Source organism: Jaculus jaculus, chromosome 6 (assembly GCF_020740685.1).
Source record: "Jaculus jaculus isolate mJacJac1 chromosome 6, mJacJac1.mat.Y.cur, whole genome shotgun sequence".
Lineage (NCBI taxonomy): Eukaryota > Metazoa > Chordata > Mammalia > Rodentia > Dipodidae > Jaculus > Jaculus jaculus.
The window spans coordinates 99,412,627-99,432,288 of NC_059107.1; the positions used below are offsets into that span (position 1 = coordinate 99,412,627).

Consider the following 19,662-nt stretch of genomic DNA (forward strand, 5'->3'; position numbering starts at 1 on the left):
TCTGGTTATGGTCTCTCAGCACCTGTTTCTCCTGTATCTCAGAAGATGATGATGATTCTCCAGGAGGCTCCTGTGTCTTTCTCTGGTGACCCAGGAAGCTTCCAAGTTTCTCTGGTTTTGAAATTGGCTTTCCTCTAAATTTGAGAGTCATAGGACATTTCATTTTACCACCATCTGACCTTACTGGTTTTAAAAGTCTTTGAAATGTGTCTTGCAGAAACCTTGATTGTAAACCTTTACCTGACACCCAAACTTTTCTTACACATAAAGCCTGTTCTAGAGAAAACTGTTGGGGTGTGTGTGTTTATTCTTTCTAATCTTTGCTGTCTATACACCCCGATCATATCCTGTCCTGTTTGTCTGTAATTTTCTACCTTCACCTTAAAACTACAAAAAAGGATCTAGGCGATGAACATGGTGGCACTTGCCTGACTCCAGCATTCAGGAGGCTGAAACAGGATTCTGACTTTCAAGGCCAGCTTAGTCTACATAGCAGATACAGGCCCAAAACTCCACCACCACCATGTGGAGTCTAGAATTGTAGCTTAGCAATGGAGTGTATGTTTAGCATTTACCAGGCACAGGGTTCAGTCCTCAGCACAGCGGAGAAGAGGGCTGGGAGATGGCTCAGTAGAGAAGCATTACCTCATAAGTGTGAGGATCTAAGTTCAGATCCCCAAGCCCCACATAAAAGCTGGATGATGTAGCAGGCTCTGTAATCCCAGCATGCCTGTAGTGAGATAGGAGATAGAGACAGAATTTCCTAGAAGCTTGGTTCATAAGGTGATGAACAATGGAGAGACAGCCTCAAATGAAGTGGAAGGCAAGGACCAACACAAAAATTGTCCCAACCTTCATAAATGTGCTGTGGTACATGCACGTCTGTACACATGCACATGTGTAAAGTCAAACCCACACAATAAAAAGAAAGAAGGGGCTGGAGAGATAGCTTAGTGGTTAAAGTGCTTGCCTGAGAAGGCTAAAGACCCAGGTTCAACTCCTCAGTACTGATGTAAGCCAGATGTGCAAGGTGGAACATGAGTCTGGAGTTCATTTGCAGTGGCTGGAAGCCCCTGGCATGCCTGCCTAGTCTCTGTCTTTTTTTTTTCTGTCTCTCAAATAAATAAATAAAATATTTATATTTATATATTTATTTATAAATAAAATGTTTTTATAATCAAGAAATAAATAGGAAAAGAAAAAAATGAACCTGGGATTGTTCCAATTTAAGATGGAAATAATATATAGTGACTTACTAAGTTTTGCAAGGGCTTCTGCATGTTAAGAGAAAGCTAAGGAACAGAATTGGCAATGTAGAATTTCAAACATAGACCTAGAATCACAACACTATATTTGAAGAAGGCTTTCTCATTGCTGTTGAAGTCGTACCTGTATCTTCTCTTTACTTAAGAGCAAAGACTGTATCTTTGATTTGTGTGTTTGTGTTTATTGATATGGATTTGACTTAATAGGAAAATATAGCCTACTCCCTAATTCCAAGACATCTCTGATAGGTAGGGCACTCTGATAGAGTAGTTGCTTAGCATATGTGAATCTCTAGGTTCAATCTTGGACGTTATAAAGATGATAAAAGCCAGGCATGGTGGCGCATACCTTTAATCCCAGCACTTTGGAGGCAGAGGTAGGAGTTCAAGGCCATCCTGAAACTACGTAATGAGTTCCAGGTCAGCCTGAGCTAGTCAAGACCCTGCCTCAAAAAAAAGGGGGGGCTGGAGAGATGGCTTAGCGGTTAAGCTCTTGCCTGTGAAGCCTAAGGACTCTGGTTCAAGGCTTGACTCCCCAGGACCCACGTTAGCCAGAAGGGGGCACACGTGTCTGGAGTTTGTTAGCAGTGGCTGGAGGCCCTGGCGCACCCATTCTCTATGTATCTATCTGCCTCTTTTTCTCTATCTCTCTCTCTCTCTCACTCTCAAATAAATAAACAAATAAATTTTTAAAAGGGGGGGGGAGAGAAAAAACAAACACCATAAAGCCCTACACGTTATACTCTTGCTTCCCACAATATGTATATATTTGCAAGCAGAAAGAGAGAGAGAGAGACAGGGAGTGCGGGTATGCCAGGGCCTTTAGCCACTGCAGACGATCTCCAGATGCATGTTGGCACTTTGTGCATCTGGCTTTACATGGGTACTGGGGAATCGAACCTGGGTCATTAGGCTGTGCCGACAAGTGCCTTAACTGCTGAGCCAAACTTTTGTTTGTTTGTTTGTTTGTTTGTTTGTTTGTTTGTTTGTTTTTTGAGGAAAGATCTCACTCAAGTCCAGGCTGACCTGAAATTCACTATATAGTCTCAGGGTGGCCTCGAACTCACCTCAGTCCTCCTACCTCTGCCTACTGAATGCTGGGATTAAAGAGGTGGGCCACCACGCCTGCCTCTAAACCTTCTTTTAAAAAAATATTTATTTATTTGCGTGTCTTATGTTGAGGGACTCACTAGGGTCTCTTGCCACTGCAGTTAAACCAAACACATGCACCACATTTTGCATTTGGCTTTACATGGGTGCTAGGGAATTGAACCCAGGCTGGCAGGTTTTGCAAGCGGGTGCCTTTAACTGCTAAGCCATCTCTCCAGCCCCCATTTATTTTAACTACTTATCATCAACTAAAAATTTAGTGAGCTTTGTATTTAGCCAGTTAGTTGCCTCAGTGTTAGGGCAGTATATTGGGTGTGATTAGGCCATCTGAGGCAGAATAATAATGAGTGACAGGAAAAGCAGTTAGCCCATTTGAGTTACAACAGTACCTTGTGGGCTGGGTCCCTGGGGGCCCTCCATCCAAGAGAGATCACAAAGGGCCTAGGAAAAAGTCTCTCTTAGATCTGGTAAAAAAAAATCCCAAACCATTTAATCCCAGCTCCAGAGTTTGAGGTATGAGGTTCACCATAAGTTTGAGGCCATTCTGGGCTAGAGTGAGACTCTCTACCACACAGCAATCCCACACATAACTGGGTTAAGCTCTATCCAAATGTCATAGAAGGGAAAATGCTGATTGAGAAGGGTCATTATGACCTTAATTTAGGGAGCACGTAATGAGCAACTATTCTCAAGATCTGTGATGACAAAGTATGTCCCACTTTTTGAGATGTTCATTTGTGTTCCCTTTTTTTGAGAGAGACATAGAGTAGGCATTCCAGGCCTCTAGCCACTGAAAATGAACTCCAGACACGTGTATGCACTGCTTTGTGCATCTGGCTTATGTGTGTACTGGGGAATTGGACCTGGGTTCTTAGGCTTCACAGGCAAGTGCCTTAACCACTAGGCCATTTATCCAGCCCTGGTTTTTATTTGTTTGTTTTTGGTTTTTCAAGGTAGGATTTCACTGCAGGCCTCCTACCTCTGCATCCGAAGTACTGAGATTAAAGGTGTGTGCTACCCCATCCAGAGAGATGTTCACTCTTATTATTATTATTTTTAATACTTTATTTATTTATTTGAGAGAAAGAGGCTGATAGAGATCAAGAGAGAATGGTCGTGCCAGGGCCTCTAGCCACTGCAAATGAACTCCAGACACATGCACCACCTTGTGCAACTGGCTTACATGGGTCCTGGGGAATCAAACCAGGGTCTTTAGGCTTTGCAGACAAATGCCTTAACCACTAAGCCATTTCCCTAGCCCCATTTTTTTTAATGCTTATTTTAAAATTTATATTTATTTATTTGCTAGAAGAGAGAGAGTCAGAGAAAGAATGGGCACACCAGGGCCTCTAGCCACTGCAAATGAACTCCAGATGCATGTGCCCCCTTGTGCAACTGGCTTACATGGATCCTAGGGAGTTGAACCTGGGTCCTTTGGCTTCATAGGCAAATGCCTTAACCACTAAGCCATCCAGCCCAAGATGTTCGTTCTTTAGCAGATCAAATACATACAATAAATATGGTAAATGCTAAATATGGTAAATGAAATAGTCTTCATCGTTTTTGTTTTGTTTTGTTGGTTTTTTCAAGGTAGGGTCTCACTGTAGCCCAGGCTGACTTGGAATTCACTATGTAGTCTCAGGGTGGCCTCGAATTCACAGGGATCCTCCTATCTCTGCCTCCTCAGTGCTGGGATTAAAGGTGTGCGCCACCACGCCCGGCTTTCATCTTTTTAAAAAAATATTTATTTTCAAGTAAAGATAGAGAGAGAATGGGCACACCTGGGCCTGTTGCCACTGTAAATGAACTCCAGATGTATGCACCACTTTGTGCACCTGGCTTTATGTAGGTATTGAGGAATCAGTCTTAGGCTATCAGGCTTTGCAAGCAAATGCCTTTAACTACTGGGCCATCTCTCCAGCCCTTTGATCTTTTTTTTTTTTTTTTTGGATGTAGAGTTTCACATTGTAGCCCAGGCTGACCTGGAATTCACTGTGTAGTCTCAGGTTGTCCTCAAACTCACAGCAATCCTCCTGCCTCTGCTTTCCTAGTGCTGGAATTAAAGGTGTGCGCCACCATGCCCGGCTTGGTCTTTTTTTTGTTGTTGTTGTTGTTGCTGTTTTTTTTTGAGGTAGAGTCTCACTGTAGTTCAGGCTGACCTGGAATTCACTATGTAATCTCAGGGTGGCCTCGAACTCACAGGGATCCTCTTACCTCTGCCTCCCAAGTGCTGGTATTACAGACCTTTGCCATGATACTCAGCTCAGACTTCATCTTAATTATCTTTTCTTTGGGACATTAGAGGAAGCAACAATGAATTCTGCTGTGTTGAGGGTAATTATGCAATTTCACAGAGAAAGTGACATTTACACTTGATCATATAAGAGACATTACCTTTTGCTGGGCAGAGCAAAGAAGGGCATTCCAGGGCTGGAGAGATGGCTTAGCAGTTAAGCGCTTGCCTGTGAAGCCTGAAGACCCCGGTTCGAGGCTCGATTCCCCAGGACCCACGTTAGCCAGATGCACAAGGGGGCGCGTGCGTCTGGAGTTCGTTTGCAGTGGCTGGAGGCCCTGGCATGCCCATTTTCTCTCTCTCTATTTGCCTCTCTCTCTCTCTGTGTCACTCTCAAATAAATAAATAAAAATGAACAAAAAAAAATTAAAAAAAAGAAGGGCATTCCAGTCTTTCCCAAGTCAATAATAGGGAGTTTGTACTGATATGCTGATAAGAGATAAGCATGCTTTTTGCCTCTTGGAGAAATAAGAGACAGAGGGTAAACAATGTAGAACTCTCATTTAAGCCAGTGACTCATCAGATAATGTTGAATCAATAGAATGAAAAGTAAGTGGTGTAACTTTTTTTTAAAGATTTTATTTATTTATTTGAGACAGAGGAGAGAGAATGGGCGCGCCAGGGCCTCTAGCCACTGCAAGCAAACTCCAGATGCATGCACCACCATGTGTATCTGGCTTACGTGGGACCTGGAGAATCGAACCTGGGTCCTGAGGCTTTTCAGCCATGTGCCTTAACCGCTAAGCCATCTCTCCAGCCCAGTGGTGTTAACTCTTATTCAGTATCTATAGGCTTCTGATCCTTCTTCTCTTAGAAAGTCTCACATTAAGGTGGGAGTGGTGGCACACACCTTTAACCCCAAAACTGGGGAGGCAGAGATAGGAGGTTCTCCATGAGTTTGAGGTCAGCCTAGACTAGAGTGAAACCATACCTCAAAAAATAAAAAGCCGGGCATGGTAGTGCATGCCTTTAATCCCAGCACTTGGGAGGCAGATGTAGGAGAATTGTGGTGAGTTCGAGACCACATAGTGAGTTCCAGGTCAGCTTGAGCTAGAGTGAGACCTTACCTCAAAAAAGAAAAAAAAAAAAAAAGCTTGGGCCGGGCATGGTGGCTCATTCTAGGTCAGCCTTGGCTAGAGTGAGACCCTACCTTGAAAAAAAAAAAACAAAAAAAACTGGTGTGGCAGTGTACACCTTTAATGCTGGGGAGCTAGGAGAATTAATGTCAGCTTGAGGCCACCCTGAACTACATAGTGAATTCCAGGTCAACCTGGAGTAGAGTGAGACCCTACCTTGGAAAAAAAAAAAAGCGCACATTAGTTCTGAAGCCCCACTAGATCTTGTAGGATGCCACTTGTTTCCCTCTTACCTGTTCCAACTGTCTTGAAGGTTTGGCAAGACCTAGACGTAATAGTGATAAATTTATCAGCAATAAATTGATCCTGAGCTAGGCATGGTGGTGCACACCTTTAATCCCAGCACTCAAGAGGCAGAGGCAGGAGAATCACTGAGTTCGAGGCCATCCTGAGACTACATAGTGAATTCCATGTCAGCTTGGGGTAAAGAGAGACTCTGCCTCGGGGAAAAAAAATGATCCTTCTGTCAGAGTATGAGATTAAGCACTGGGCATGCATGTATTTAATCCCAGCATTTGGGAGGCAGAGGTAGGAAGATCGCCATGAATTCGATGCCACCCTGAGACTACACAGTGAATTATATGTCAGCCTGGGCTACAGCAAGAACCTACCTCGAAAAACAAAAATAAAAGTTATGTATATATGTGTATATCTAGCTAAAGCCTGGATTTCCTAGCTTTGTTATTAGTTCCAAAGCCAGTACTGCTTACCTAAACTGACCAGAGGCAGAAACTATTCAGGCTAAACTTATTCCTATCCTGGCACACTCCTCAGAGTTCAGCAGTTCCTACTTCCTTAAATACAGTCAAACTGAGCATAGTTGTTCATGTTTGTAATCCTGTTTTGGAGATTGAGACAGGAAGATTGTAATGAATTCAAGGCTAGCCTGGGCTAGAATGAGACCCTGCCTCAAAGAACAAAAGGAAGGAAAGAAGAAAGGAAGGAAGGAAAAAAATAAATACATTGGAGGGAGACTGGGCATGGTGGTACATGCCTGTCACTCCAGCACTTGGGAGGCAGAAGTAGAAGGATGTTGAGTTTGAGATCAGTCTAGAATACATAGCCAGATCTGGTTTCAAAAAGAAAAATAGAGGTTGGAGATAATGGCTCATTAGTTAGGAGCACTTCCTGTAAGCATGAGTGCCTTAGGAGGCCTGAGAGACAGCTTGGGTTCAATCCCAAGTACCCACATAAATAGCTGTGTATGGTGATGTGCACCTGTAACCGTGGTAGTCCTGTAGGAGAGCAGAGATTGGAGAATCATTGGAGCTTGAGAGAAAACAAACTCTGAGGTCAGTCAAAAACTTTGGCTCAAATAAGAACATGAGATACCTGATATTTTGCTCCAGCTGCCACAGGCAAGCACAGGAGGTGTCACATGGCCATATACACATCCATATACCACACAAACACACACGTACCCCCCACCCCACAAAAAGTATTGTGGTATAAAAAGGGCAAGAGTACCTGACTAAGCACCTATGTGATAGCTGACTGTACTTAATGCCTGACGAATTGGCTGAGTTTTCTGTCCCTCAGTTTCCTCTATTTTATATTTTATATTTCTATTTTATAGAAATAGGAAATGGGGCTGGAGAGATGGCTTAGCAGTTAAGGTGTCTGCCTGTGAAGCCTGTGTACTCATGTTTGACACTCCAGATCCCACATAAGTTAGATGTACAAGGTAACACAAAAGTACAAGGTCGCACATGTGCACAAGATGGCGTATGCGTATGGAGTTCAATTGCAGTGGCTGGAGGCCCTGGCATGCTACTTCTCTCTCACTCTCATTTAAAAAAAAATGCTGGGCGTGGAGGCATACACCCTTAATCCCAGCATTTGGGAGGCAGAGATCAGAATTATCAAGAGTTTGAGGCCAGCCTGAGACTACATAGTGAATTCAAGGCCAGCTTGGGCTAGAGCAAGACCCTACCTTGAAAATGAAAATGAAAAAAAAGTTTTGGGCTGGAGAGATGGCTTAGCAGTTAAGCGCTTGCCTGTGAAGCCTAAGGATCCCGGTTCGAGGCTCAATTCCCCAGGACCCACGTTAGCCAGATGCACAAGGGGCGCACCCATCTGGAATTCGTATGCAGTGGCTGGAAGCCCTGGCGTGGCCCATTCTCTCTCTTTCTGTCTCTGCCTCTTTCTCTGTCTGTCACTCTAAATGAAATAAATAAAAATAAACCAAAAAAAATTTTTTTTTAAAGTTTTAATTTAAAAAAATAGAAAATAGACTACCTGACCTGTGGACTGACTCTAACTGGTTGACTGATCTTATGGAGCTATCATTTGGAACTGGGCTAAATTCCAGTGGCCCAGTGCTGGGAATTCAGTTTACTAATAGGTAATAAATAGACTTCTGGAGATTTAGTATAGATTTGGTATAAGGGCATAAAGCAAGTAGAAAGGGGCCTAACAAATGGATTCTACCTAGTTGGGACTAGCAAGCTTTCCTGTTAGGCCTACTTTCCAGTCATGCTTGAAAAACTTAACTGCCTATACTCAAGAACATCCTCTACCCCTGTACCAGTCTGGCCCATAGACAGGCCTCAATTCTCCCAAGTTTAATGGGTCATTTGATAAGTCATTTTTAATTTGTTTTGTCTGAGATAGGGTCTCAAGCTTTTGCTGATCTGGAACTCATTCTGTAGTGCCAAGCTGGCCTTGAACTCAGAGTGATCCTTCTATCCTAGCCTGCTTAGCATTGGGACTATAGTTATGTGCCACCATGGTTTTTTTTTTTTATATAATTATTTTTATTGTGAATCTTACAGTATGAATATATTATATATTGCTCATATTCCTATTGGATTATACTCCTATCCCTCTCCACTGCCCCTATTCCTCTGAGGGCCCTCAGTGGAGTTGTTGGTATTTACTGTGAGGTCATGAATACACTAGTCCATCTCAGTGTGGGGACAGTGTCTCAGGATACACCTTTCCACCCTGTAGCTCTTAAAATCTTTTGGCCCCTTTTCCATAGTGTTCCCTGAGCCTTGGTGGACATGTTATAAATAGTCTCCTTTAATGTTGAGCTCTCTGCATCCTCTGGATTTCTGCTTTGATATCATTGTCTGCTGCCATCAACCTGGAGGAGGTTGTCAGGATGGCTGTGTGAATAACAGCAGTTTAGTATTTTGGTGCCCGTGCACTTTTATTCCCAGCACATGGGAGGCAGAGGTAAGAGGATCACCATGAGTTTGAGGCTGGCCTGAGACTACATAGTAAATTCCAGGTCCAGCCTGGGCTAGAGTGAGATCCTACCTCAAAAAAAGACAAGAAATTTTTAAAAATATATTTTGTTTTTGTTTTTTCAAGATAGGGTCTCACTAGCTCAGGTTGCCTGGAACTAACTCACTCTGTAATTCCAGGCTGGCCTTGTTCTCACCTCAGTCCTCCTATTTCTGCCTCCTGAATGGACTGCTGGGATTAAAGGTGTGCACCACCATGCCCAGCTAGCATTCCTCTATAGTGTCTCTTAGGACCTAGTATTAAAAAAAATGTTTATTTGAGTGTGTGTGCACATGTTTGTGTGCGACACAGGCAGGCACATGCCCTGGTGCACATGTGGAAGTCAGAGGAAAAGTTTCAGGTTGGTCTTTACCTGTCTACCTCATTTGAGGCAGGATTATGTGGACTCTTAATCTTTTTGTTTTGTTTTTCAAGGTAGCATCTCACTGTTCACTCTGTATTCTCAGGGTGGCCTCAAACTCATGGTGATCCTCCTACCTCTGCCTCCCGAGTGCTGGGATTAAAGGCATGTGCCACCACACCCGCTGGATTCTTGATCTTGATCTTCTTGGGAAATTCTTGTCTCTGCTTCTCATCCCACCATCAGCATTGCCTTCCATGGTTTCCCACAGTTGATGTGGGGTTTGGGGTTTGACTTGGGTTCTCCAGCTTGAGTGGTAAGCACTTTATCCACTGACTCACCTCCCTGGCCACTTATTTCACTTCTATACCTTTGATATTTTGACAGTCTAGCCATTGCATTGAGAAATGATACCTTTAGAAACCGGGCAGGATTATCACCATGAATTCGAGGCCACCCTGAGGCTACATAGTGAAGTTTAGGTCAGTCTGGACTACAATGAAACCCTACCTCGAAAAAACCGGCGAGTTTCTTTAATATACATAAAACTTTGTAAGTTAGAGCCGGGCATGATGATACACGCTTTTAATCCCAGCACTCAGGAGGCAGTAGTGGGAGAATTGCCGAGAGTTTCTATCTGCCTCTCTCTCCTCTGTCTCACTCTCTGCTTGCAAATAAATAACTTTTTGTTTTGTTTTTTTGTTTTTCGAGGTAGGGTCTCACTCTAGCCCAGGCTAACCTGGAATTCACTATGAAGTCTCTTGGTGGCCTCGAAATCATGGCGATACTCCTACCTCTGCCTCCCAAGTGTTGGGATTAAAGACATGTGCCACCACACCCAGCTAAATAAATACTTTTTAAAAATTTAAAGACAGCTTTGCGCAGTGGCAGTATCGTAGCCAATGAGGTTTATCCGAAGCGCGATTATTGCTAATTGGAAAAAAAAAAAAAATTTAAAGACATGGAGTTGAATAGATGGCTTAGGAGTTAAGGCGCTTGCCTGCAATGCCAATGTACCTAGGTTCGTTTCCCCAGTACCCATGTAAAGCCAGATACACAAAATAGCACATGTGTCTGGAGTATGCAGTGGCTAAAGATCCTGGCCACACTCATTCTCTCCCTCCCCCCTCTCTGCCTCTTTTCCTCTCTCTCTGAAATAAATATTTTTCTTAATTTTAAAAAGTTTAAATACCTAGTTCATCCTTGCAAATACCATAAGAAAAGCAGGGGTTTTTTGTTTGTTTTGTTTTGTTTTTGTTGTTTCAAGGTAGGGTCTCACTTTTGCTGAGGCTGACCTGGAATTAACTATGTGGTCTCAGGCTGGCATCGAACTCTCAGCGATCCCCCTACTACTTCCTCCCTAGTGCTGGGATTAAAGGTGTGTGCCACCATGCCCGGCTCTAATTTACAAAGTTTTACATATACTAAAGAAACTTGCCAGGCGTGGTGGCGCATGCCTTTAATCCCAGCACTCGGGAGGCAGAGGTAGGAAGAGTGAAGTGAGTTGGAGGCCAGCCTGAGACTACATAGTGAATTCCAGGTCAGCCTCAGCCAAAGTGAGACCGTACCTTGGAAAAACAAAAAGAAAAAACAAACTTTGTAAATTAGTTCAAATTTTGTTCTTAGCTACTTGCACTGCCTCTTCCAAAGATGCTTATAGTGTTTACAGATTGGTATTTTTTTAATTAATTAGTTATTTGAGAGTGACAGAGAGAGAAAGAGGCAGATAAAGAGAGAGAGAGAATGGGCGCGCCAGAGCTTCCAGCCACTGCAAACAAACTCCAGACGCGTGCGCCCCTTGTGCATCTGGCTAATGTGGGTCCTGGGGAATCGAGCCTCGAACTGGGATCCTTAGGCTTCTTAGGCAAGCGCTTAACCGTTAAGCCATCTCTTCAGCCCATGGTATTTTATTTTTATTTGTTTGTTTGTTTTGTTTAGTTTTTCAAGGAAGGGTCTCTCACTGTAGCCCAGGCAATCCTGGAATTCACTATGTAGTCTCAGGGTGGCCTCAAACTCACAGCAGTTCTCCTACCTCTGCCCCCTGAGTGCTGGGATTGAAGGTGTGTGCCACCATGCCCAGCTCTGCATTTTATTTTTTTGGTTGTGGTACTGGGCTTTGAGCCCTGAGCCTTGTACATGCTGGGCACACACTGTACCACTGATCCATCTTCCCAGTCTGAAACCTTGTGATCATGACTGAAAGGGCCTCAGATTCTATCTTTATCTTATTTTCCTCAAAAGCAAACACTGTTATTAGGCATGTGTGTGTCCTTTTGTTCACTCATACTTGTTTTACAGAAATAGAGTCAAATCATGCTTTATTCTATTCCCCAGACAAAACTAACACAAAGAAATTAGGTTAGAAATATAACAGTACACTTAAATTGAGTAAAATTAGCTTTGCAAAGACAAAATCTCTCTTAGGTTTGATCATTAATCCTAGACCTGTGAAACCTTCAGCACTAAATGGCACTGGATTCTGGATTTTTAGGAATTCTTGAGAACTATACAATACCCTTTTAGAATCACAGTTCTTGTCACATTCCTTTAGATTAGTCTGCTTTGGGAAGTTCTCACTTCTGTCTTGGTCCTCTCTGCTAACCTCCTTTATAACTTTTAATCTTTTTTTTTTTCTTTTCTTTCTTTTTTTTTTTTTTTTTGAGGTAGGGTTTCACTGTAGCTCTGGCTGACCTGGAACTCACTATGTAGTCTGAGGGTGGCCTTGAACTCACAGCAATCTGCCTACCTTTGCCTGAGGAATGCTGGGATTAAAGGCGAGTTCTCCCTTTTATCTTTCTTTCTCTGCAGCTTTATCATATTTTGGCTGCTTTTAAAGAATTCACTATTAATACTGAGATATTCTTTATTATGTTAACTTGATCTTTTTAGATAAGAAAAGGAGGGTCATTAAGTAACAGTATGTAGTGTATTTATTAGCACGATGCTAACATCTTTCATTGAATCCTTGTAGTTTTTTTTGGGGGGGGGGTTCGAGGTAGGGTCTCACTCTAGCCCAGGCTGACCTGGAATTCACTATGGAGTCTCAGGGTGACCTTGAATTCACGGCAATCCTCCTACCTCTGCCTCCAATCCTACCTCTGCCTCCCGAGTGCTAGGATCAAAGGCGAGTGCTAGGATCAAAGGCGTGCGCCACCACACCTGGCCTAGGTTTTTTTTTTTTTTTATCTTTTTTTTTTTTCTCGAGGTAGGGTTTCACTCTAGCCCAGGCTGACCTGGGATTCACTATGTAATCTCAGGGTGGCCTTGAACTCATGGGGATCCTCCTGTCTCTGCCTCCTGAGTGCTGGGATTTAAGGTGTGTAACACTTTACTTGGTTTTTTTGTCTTTCAGTGAAGGAAAGTTACATATGGCTCAGGCAGCAAAATTATTTTGGTATCATTTCATTTAATCCTTAGAACAGTCTTATGCAGAAGGAAACAAAAGAATGTATATATTTAGAATCCATATGCTGTGGAAAGAGGTTTTTGTATGTTCTGCCCATGTTAACCTCTTTGAATTTTATAGCTCCCATTGTCCCTGCAGTTAGAATGAGGAAATTTATTCAGGATTAGTTGATTAGAATCCCAAAGCTCCAACTTTTCTCTCTGCTTTCCTCCAGCAGCTTTCTTAGCCCTCTTGCAAAGTAGAGGCATTGATTCAGTATTCGTTCATTGAGTGTTGATCACAGGAACAGTCCTTTTGCAGCCCACTGGAGACCTATATGTATCTAGAGGTTTACCTTTCTCTGCCTCAAGTTTTAAGGCTCTTTAGTCCTTGTGGTTTGGAAAAGGCTCTAATCCCTAGGTATCCGTAGTTGGTCGAACTCAATAGCAAACTTTCAAGTTGAAGAGGTGGCAGAAGTAAAACGAAAGAGTATATGTTTATTGTAGCTTGTTGGTTGTATTTCCTCACCTGTGACAAGAAATGAGAAAGAATAGGGTTTTTGGTAATAAAACTCTGTTGGTATTTTTTAACAGAAAAAGAGGGAGAGAATGGGCATGTACCAGGACCTTCTGCCGCTGCAAATGAACTCCAGACACTTGCACCCCCTTGTTCATCTGGCTAACATGGGTCCTGGGGAATTGAACCTGGGTCCTTTGGCTTTGCAGGCAAACACCTTAACAGCTAAGCCATTCCTCCAGCCCTTGGTCTTTTGGTTTTTTGATTTTTGATTTTTATTTTTTGAAGTAGGGTTTCACTGTAGCGCAGGATGACCTAGAATTCACTATATAGTCTCACAGTGTCCTCGATCTCATGGTGCTCCTCCTACCTGTGCCTCCCAAGTGATGAGATTAAAGGCATGCACTACCACACCCAGCTAGGACCCTGGTTTGATCTGTTCTGTGAAGAAGATTGATCATGAGGACAGAGCACTAGTTCTGTTAGTGAAGTGCTTGCCTCACAGCATGAGAGCTTAAGTTCTTTTTTTATTATTATTATTTATTTGAGAAAGAGAACAAAGAGGGGTGTTTTCAGGGCCACCTATCACTGCAAAAGAGTTCCAGACACATGCACAACTGTGTGCACCTGGCTTTACATGGGTACAGAGGAATACAATTTAGGGTGGTAGGTGTTGCAAGCAAGTGCCTTTAACTGCTGACCTAGCTCCCCAGCCCTGAATTTGGTTTAATCCATGTAAAATACCAAGCATAGTGGCATGTGCTTATAATCTCAGCACTTGAGAGGTAAGGACAGGAGGATTAGTGACTTCCAGGCCAGTGAGAGACCCTGTCTTAAAAGGAGGTGGTCAGTGTTCCTGAGGTTGACACCCAAAGTTGTAGTATTACCTCTATGTGCATGCCATGGCATGTGTGTGCCCAAACTGACACACATACATACGTATCATACGTACACCAAAAAACAAGATGGGTCATAAACCAGGTATAGTGAGCTATGTAGTGAGTTTGAGGCCATCTCAAATGTAATAAACTAAAAAGACTAGGCTCGAGAGATGGCTTAAGATGCTTGCCTGAAAAGCCTAAGGGCCCAGGTTCAATTCCCCAGAACCCATGTAAGCCAGATGCTCATGGTGGTGCATGCATCTTAAGTTATTCCCTCTCTCTCTCTCTCTCTCTCTCTGTCTTTCTCTCATATATAAAATATTTTAAAATAAAAGACTGGTTAAGTATGAAGGATGCATAACCAGGTGCTGTTAGTCTTGGGAGGTGGTAACTCACCTCATGTCTCACACCTAGTGTTAGTCTCACCTCATGTTTCATACACTTAGTGTCAATCTCTCATTTTGAAAGCTAGATAAAAAGACATCAATCAAAACACCAAGAAAGAAGCAAGGTGCAGTGGGGCACACCTGTAAACCCAGCAATTCAAGAGGTGGAGGCAGGATAATGAGATCAAAGTCAGCCTAAGCTATTTAATGAAGCCCCCATCTCAGAAAAAACAGGACTAGGGACATTGGTCAGTCGAGTACTTGCCTAGTTTGCACAAGTCCCCAGAACCAAACATACAAAAAAGACACCAAGTGGATACTAGGGATCTAGAGTACCTGTAAAGTGGATCCAAATATTTTTCAGACCCACTTTGGAAGACCTAGTATGGAGTTAACTTGGAGTTACAGACTGTTTCACTGGTGGTTTCAGCTCCCTGGCCACTCATACTCTGATAGAGCAGAGAAATCTCTATGCCCAAAGCAATTCTTTTTCTGGTTAGTGGGGTTTCAGACATGATCTCAATAATGTAGTCCTGGGCAGCCTCAAACTAATGATCAATCTCTTGCCTTAGCCTCCCAAGTCCTGAGATACAGGTATGCACCAATGTGTCAAAACTCATTTTTATTTACTAGTTACCACTCTTAACACTTAATATCAGTTGTCTGTGACTTTATCAGAGTTATAAGTAACCTTTTAACTGTAAAAGGATAACTGTAAAAGGTAAGTCCATATAGGAACAAGGAAATGTGATTCTGTCCTTGCTCTAAAAGGTGATTATATGCTGAGGGGTAGCTCAGTTGGTACAGTGCCTGCCTACCATGCACAGGCCCTAGGTTTGATCCCTAGCACCCAGTATGGTACATGCTTGGAATCTTTTTTAATTTTTATTAACATTTTCCATGATTATAAAATATATCCCATGGTAATTCCCTCCCTCCCCACCCCCACACTTTCTCATTTGAAATTCCATTCTCCATCATATTACCTCCCCATTACAATCATTGTAATTACTTATATACAATATCAACCTATTAAGTATCCTCCTTCCTTCCTTTCTCTACCCTTTATGTCTCCTTTTTACCTTTCTGGCCTCTGCTACTAAGTATTTTCATTCTCATCAGAAGCCCAGTCATCTGTAGCTAGGATCCACATATGAGGGAGAACATGTGGCGCTTGGCTTTCTGGGCCTGGGTTACCTCACTTACTATAATCCTTTCCAGGTCCATCCATTTTTCTGCAAATTTCATAACTTCATTTTTCTTTACCGCTGAGTAGAACTCCATTGTATAAATGTGCCACATCTTCATTATCCACTCATCTGTTGAGGGACATCTAGGCTGGTTCCATTTCCCAGCTATTATAAATTGAGCAGCAATAAACATGGTTGAGCACGTACTTCTAAGGAAATGAGATGAGTCCTTAGGATATATGCCTAGGAGTGCTGTAGCTGGGTCATATGGTAGATCAATCTTTAGCTGTTTTAGGAGCCTCCACACTAATTTCCACAATGGCTGAACCAGATTGCATTCCCACCAGCAGTGTAGAAGGGTTCCTCTTTTTCCACATCCCCGCCAACATTTATGATCATTTGTTTTCATGATGATGGCCAATCGACAGGAATGAGATGGAATCTCAATGTAGTTTTAATCTGCATTTCCCTGATGGCTAGTGACGTAGAACATTTTTTTAGATGCTTATATGCCATTCGTATTTCTTCCTTTGAGAATGCTCTATTTAGCTCCATAGCCCATTTTTTGATTAGCTTGTTTGATTCCTTATTATTTAACTTTTTGAGTTCTTTGTATATCCTAGATATTAATCCTCTATCAGATATATAGCTGGTGAAGATTATTTCCCATTCTATAGGTTGCCTCTTTGCTTTTTTCACTGTGTCCTTTACAGTGCAAACTCTTTGTAATTTCATGAGGTCCCAGGGATTAATCTGTGGTTTTATTGCCTGAGCAATTGGGGTTGTATTCAGAAAGTCTGCCAAGACCAATATGTTGAAGAGTTTCCCCTACTTTTTCCTCTAGCAGTTTCAGAGTTTCAGGTCTGATGTTAAGGTCATTAATCCATTTGGACTTAATTCTTGTGCATGGTGATGCTTGGAATCTTAGCACTCAGATGATAGAAGCAGGAAGATAAGAAGTTCAAGGTCATTTTCAGCTACATAATTGAGTTTTAGGCCAGCCTGGACTGTAGGGTACCCTGTCTTTTTTTTTTCTTCTTCTTCTTCTTCTTCTTCTTCTTCTTCTTCTTCTTCTTCTTCTTCTTCTTCTTCTTCTTCTTCCTCTTCCTCCTCCCTCTTCTTCTTCTTCTTCTTCTTCTTCTTCTTCTTCTTCTTCTTTCTTCTTCTTCTTCTTCTTCTTCTTCTTCTTCTTCTTTCTTCTTCTTCTTTCTTCTTCTTTCTTCTTCTTCTTCTTTCTTCTTCTTCTTTCTTCTTCTTCTTTCTTCTTCTTCTTTCTTCTTCTTCTTCTTCTTCTTCTTCTTCTTCTTCTTCTTCTTTCTTCTTCTTCTTCTTTCTTCTTCTTCTTCTTCTTTCTTCTTCGAGGTAGGGTCTCAGGCTGCCCTGGAACTCAGGGTAATCCATTTACCTCTGCCTCCCAAATGCTGGGATTAAAGGCATGAACCACCACACCTGGCTAGGACACCCTATCTTAAAACAGAAACCCTAAAGGAAAAAAGAAGATTGCAGCTTCAATAGACCTATATCTAATTCTACCTATTCTTTTTTTTGCAGGACTGTTGAAACCTGGAAGTCCTCCCCCTTCCCCCTCCCCCTTTGCCGCTTTGTGGCATCCCCCTCCCTTAACCCTTTCCTACTCTTAATAATCTGGTCATGACTAGCAGAAGCACAGCCCGGCCCAATGGGCAACCCCAGGCCAGCAAAATATGCCAGTTCAAATTGGTACTGCTGGGGGAATCTGCAGTGGGAAAATCTAGTCTGGTATTACGTTTTGTCAAAGGGCAGTTCCATGAATACCAGGAAAGTACCATTGGAGGTAAGTATCTTGGGTAGGAAAAGGTTCAGCACTTAGTAAGCTTTAGAGAAAGATCTAGGAACTGATCATAGAATTGGCCCGCCTAGCTCTTCATTTCCTCAGCAAAGGAAACCCTTCATAAAAACAAGGAAAATGGCCTGGTGTGGTGGCTTATGCCAGCTAATTTACAACAAAAACTAGGCCTGGTTGCTCACATCTATAATCCCAGCACTTGGGAGGCAGAGGTAGGAGGATTGCAATGAGTTCAAGGTCAGTTTGGGCTATAGTGAGACCCAACCTTGGAGGGGAAGAAAAAATGAAGTAGGGCCTGGGGAGATGGCTCAGAGGTTAAAGGCACTTGCTTACAAAACCAGCAGCCTCAGTTGGGTTCCCAGGAACATGTATAAAGCCAGATGCATAAAGTTGCATAAGCATCGGGAGTTTGTCTACAGCAGCAAGAGGCCCTGGTGCACCCATACTCCTTACCCCTTCCCCCCCACCCCACACCAAATAAAATAAGAGCTGGCGTGGTAGCATATGCCTTTAATCCCAGCACTCAGGAGGCAGAGGTAGGAGGTAGGAGGATCACCATGAGTTTGACGCTACCCTGAGATGACAGTGAATTCCAGGTTAGCCTGGGAAACCCTACCTTGTAGAAACAACAATAAAATAAAATGAGAAAGTTACAAGATCCTTTATTGAGTTAATATGCTTCTTCAGATCAGTGGCAGAGAAGAAAACAGCAAAGTAGAAAGGCAGATGTTGGGACCAGGGCAATAGCTTGCAAAGCTTGTCAGCCCAGGTTCAATTCCCTATCACCCACTTACAGCCAGATAAAAAATGGTACATGTGCCCACATACAAATAAATGATAGATGAACAAATAGGAAAGGCAGGTGCTAGTATGGGCTACATAGTACATTTCAGCCACCCTGGTTCAGAAACTGAGACTCAAAATATTCAGAAGCTGGCTATGGTGGTTCATACCTTTTAATTCCAGCACCTGGAAGTCTGAGGTAGGAGAGTCACCATGAGTTGGAGGCCAGCCTGGAACTAGAGAGTGAGTTCCAGCTCAGCCTGAGCTAGAGTGAGACCCTGACTTGTGCATACCTTTAATTCCAGTACTTGGGAGGCGAAGGTAGGAGGATAGATGCTGTGAGTTTGAGGCCACCCTGAGACTACATGATGAATTCCAGGTCAGCCTGGACTAGATCAAAACCCTACCTTGAAAAAAAAAAATCCAAAAGAAGAAATATAATTGCTGTCATGGCAAAAATCAGATACATTTGTTTATTCTTTTTGTTTACTAGGAAAAAAGTTGATTTTGCACACCAAAAAAATTACTAATTTTTCATTTCTTTTTTCTCCCTATCATCTTAATGCCAGAGCAATTCAGTTGAGTGACATCCTTGAGCAAACAAAAGTTGGAGAAGGGTATGATGTGGTGTATGTCTGTAATCTCAGACATGGGAGCGCCCTCAGGAAGCTGAGCAGAACTACAGCAAGTTCCAGGCTAGCCTGAACTACCTAGCAAGATCATATCTCAGAAAACAACAGCCAGGTCTGGTGGTGAAGCTGTAATCCCAGCTACTTGGAGGCTAAGGCAGGAGGATCACAAGTTCAAAATTTTCCTGCAATACAGAGTGAGTTCAAGGTCAACTTGGGTAACTTAGCAAAAGTTTTTCTCAAAATGAAAATAAAAGGGCTAGGGATATAACTGGTAGAGTGTTTGCTTCACATGCATAAAGCACTATGTTAAATACCCAGTATCACCAAAAATAAGTTTTAAGATGATTTGGAGTAGTAATTCATAATCAAATATGTAACCAGTATAATTCTGTCTGTTGAGAAGCCTAAACCCATACTTAGGTGTGTACAGCTTTTCTTAGGCACCTTTCTCCCTAATGACCTTGCTTAAATCTATATTAAGGAGCTAGCAAGATGGTTCGGTGCATAAAGTGCTTGTCATACAAGTATAAGAGTCAGAAAAAGCCGGGTGTGGTGGCGCATGCCTTTAATCCCAGCACTTGGGAGGCAGAGGTATGAGGATTGCCAAGAGTTCAAGGCCAGCCTGAGACTACATAGTGAATTCCAGGTCAGCCTGAGCTGCAGTGAAA

At 42.6% G+C, this 19,662-nt stretch overlaps 1 protein-coding gene and 1 pseudogene across 2 annotated transcripts in view; both read left to right on the forward strand.

The window, feature by feature from the left end:
- Rab5b (RAB5B, member RAS oncogene family) overlaps positions 1-19,662 on the forward strand; it is a 29,757-nt gene that overhangs the window by 2,053 nt on the left and 8,042 nt on the right. Inside the window, exons 2-3 of one of the 2 annotated variants that reach the window (XM_045152991.1) lie at positions 3,329-3,382; positions 17,306-17,567. In XM_045152991.1, coding sequence (XP_045008926.1) covers positions 17,405-17,567 — 163 coding nt within the window. In that variant the 5' untranslated portion in view covers positions 3,329-3,382; positions 17,306-17,404. The remainder of the gene's footprint in view (positions 1-3,328; positions 3,383-17,305; positions 17,568-19,662) is intronic. The other variant, XM_004649962.2, reaches the window with a different exon arrangement.
- LOC123461773 lies at positions 10,270-10,402 on the forward strand (annotated as a pseudogene).